The following is a 1,420-nucleotide window of genomic DNA, read 5'->3' as shown; positions in this document are numbered from 1 at the left end:
CGGTCCCCGCGGCCGCCGTGGGGCACAGGCCGAGCGAGCCGCCGGGGGGGAAGGTCGGGTTCTGGAGCGGAGCGCTTTGTTTCCCCTCCTGGCCGTGCCCCCACGGCTGCCCGACCTTTCCCCGCTGCCCACCGCACGTCCCGGGCAGCGGGATCGCATCCAGGGCTTGGCTTCGGTGTGCAGAGAGCAAACGCTGCTCCGAGAACAAAAAGCAGTGTCCCGTTTTCTTCCTGGCTGTGCCTATGAGACACCGGCGATTCCTTTTCCCTCTGGAGCTCTCCGAGGGCTTGCAGTCCAGCTGCAGTCACCCCCAGCCCCTGTGACACGTGTATTTGTTTTGGTTTAGGGTAGACTTTGGAGAGAACTTTTTAAAGGGGTTTTTTTAGGAAATGTGAAAATGCATGTGTTTTATGATAGGCTTTTCGCAAATATTAAAATGAATATTATATGTGCTGTGTTAGAAAGTAATGCTGTACTAATTCTCTTAAGTAGTGTGTTAAATATAGCTTTAGGTTATTAAAAAATGTTAAAATAGAAACGATGCTATGTAGGATACTTTTTTCTAAAGAAAGGACTCACAGCGAGATAGCAGCCACGGGACACCTAAATCTTTCAGAGAAAAAGAATTTATTGCTCCATTATCAGAAGAAACAAACTTCTTCTTGCCTCGAAGGTGCTGTTCGGATTCAGAGGAAGAAGTTGACACTGACCAGACAGAATCCTGTGTTTGAATGGAATTTTAGCATCATGTATGAGGTGTATGAATATGCAACAGGCTGTTGCTTTTAAGGGTTAATCCTCTGTTAACGTGGGTCCTTTTTCCAGCTCCTGCTACCCAGAAAAGGTACCTGGACAGTCTGTAACTCTTTGTCTCTATTGTCTCATATTGTCCTAATTCAAATTGTCCAAATTATTATTACTCTAATTGTATTACTATTTTTATAACCATTTTATTACTATTAAACTTTTAAAATTTTAAAAACAAGTGATTGGCGTTTTTCACAGGAAAGTAGATTTAATTGGTTTCTTTCCTTAACTGATCTGGGAGAAAAAAATTTTTTTGGAGAAAAGTGGAAAAAATCTTGTTTATTAAACAATTAAATTTTTTGTTACTCTAAAAGAGATGACAAACTCAGAAAGTTTCTTTTCTGGGTTGCAGCCCAACTTACTCAGTTTCTTATCAGTCTTTTTGGTGCTGGAAACACTGCGGCTCAGGCCCAGCCTGGTGGACTACAGTGAGTTGCTGGTGCTCTTTTGGGTGTTTAGTTTAGAGCAGGTTTAAACAGGTCTAAAGAAAAGGAGAAAAAAAAATCTCCAGTTTAGGGAAGTTCTTTGCTTTAGCTAGCTAAAACTAATGAAAACAAAGGAGAGCTCTGTCCTGCTGTCTGTCCATCTGCAAACAACGCAGTCCAGGAGCAGG

The 1,420-nt window shown here is 42.7% G+C and overlaps 1 protein-coding gene across 1 annotated transcript in view; it reads right to left on the bottom strand.

Annotated features, from left to right (window-relative positions):
• DHRS7 (dehydrogenase/reductase 7) overlaps positions 1-1,420 on the bottom strand; it is a 21,687-nt gene that overhangs the window by 19,024 nt on the left and 1,243 nt on the right. The window contains exon 2 of the mRNA XM_014311826.2: positions 116-193. Coding sequence (XP_014167301.2) covers positions 116-193 — 78 coding nt within the window. The remainder of the gene's footprint in view (positions 1-115; positions 194-1,420) is intronic.

Source organism: Geospiza fortis, unplaced genomic scaffold (genome assembly GCF_000277835.1).
Source record: "Geospiza fortis unplaced genomic scaffold, GeoFor_1.0 scaffold23, whole genome shotgun sequence".
NCBI lineage: Eukaryota > Metazoa > Chordata > Aves > Passeriformes > Thraupidae > Geospiza > Geospiza fortis.
Note: the sequence above shows the minus strand (reverse complement) of the source record. Positions and strands in the feature narration are given on the sequence as shown.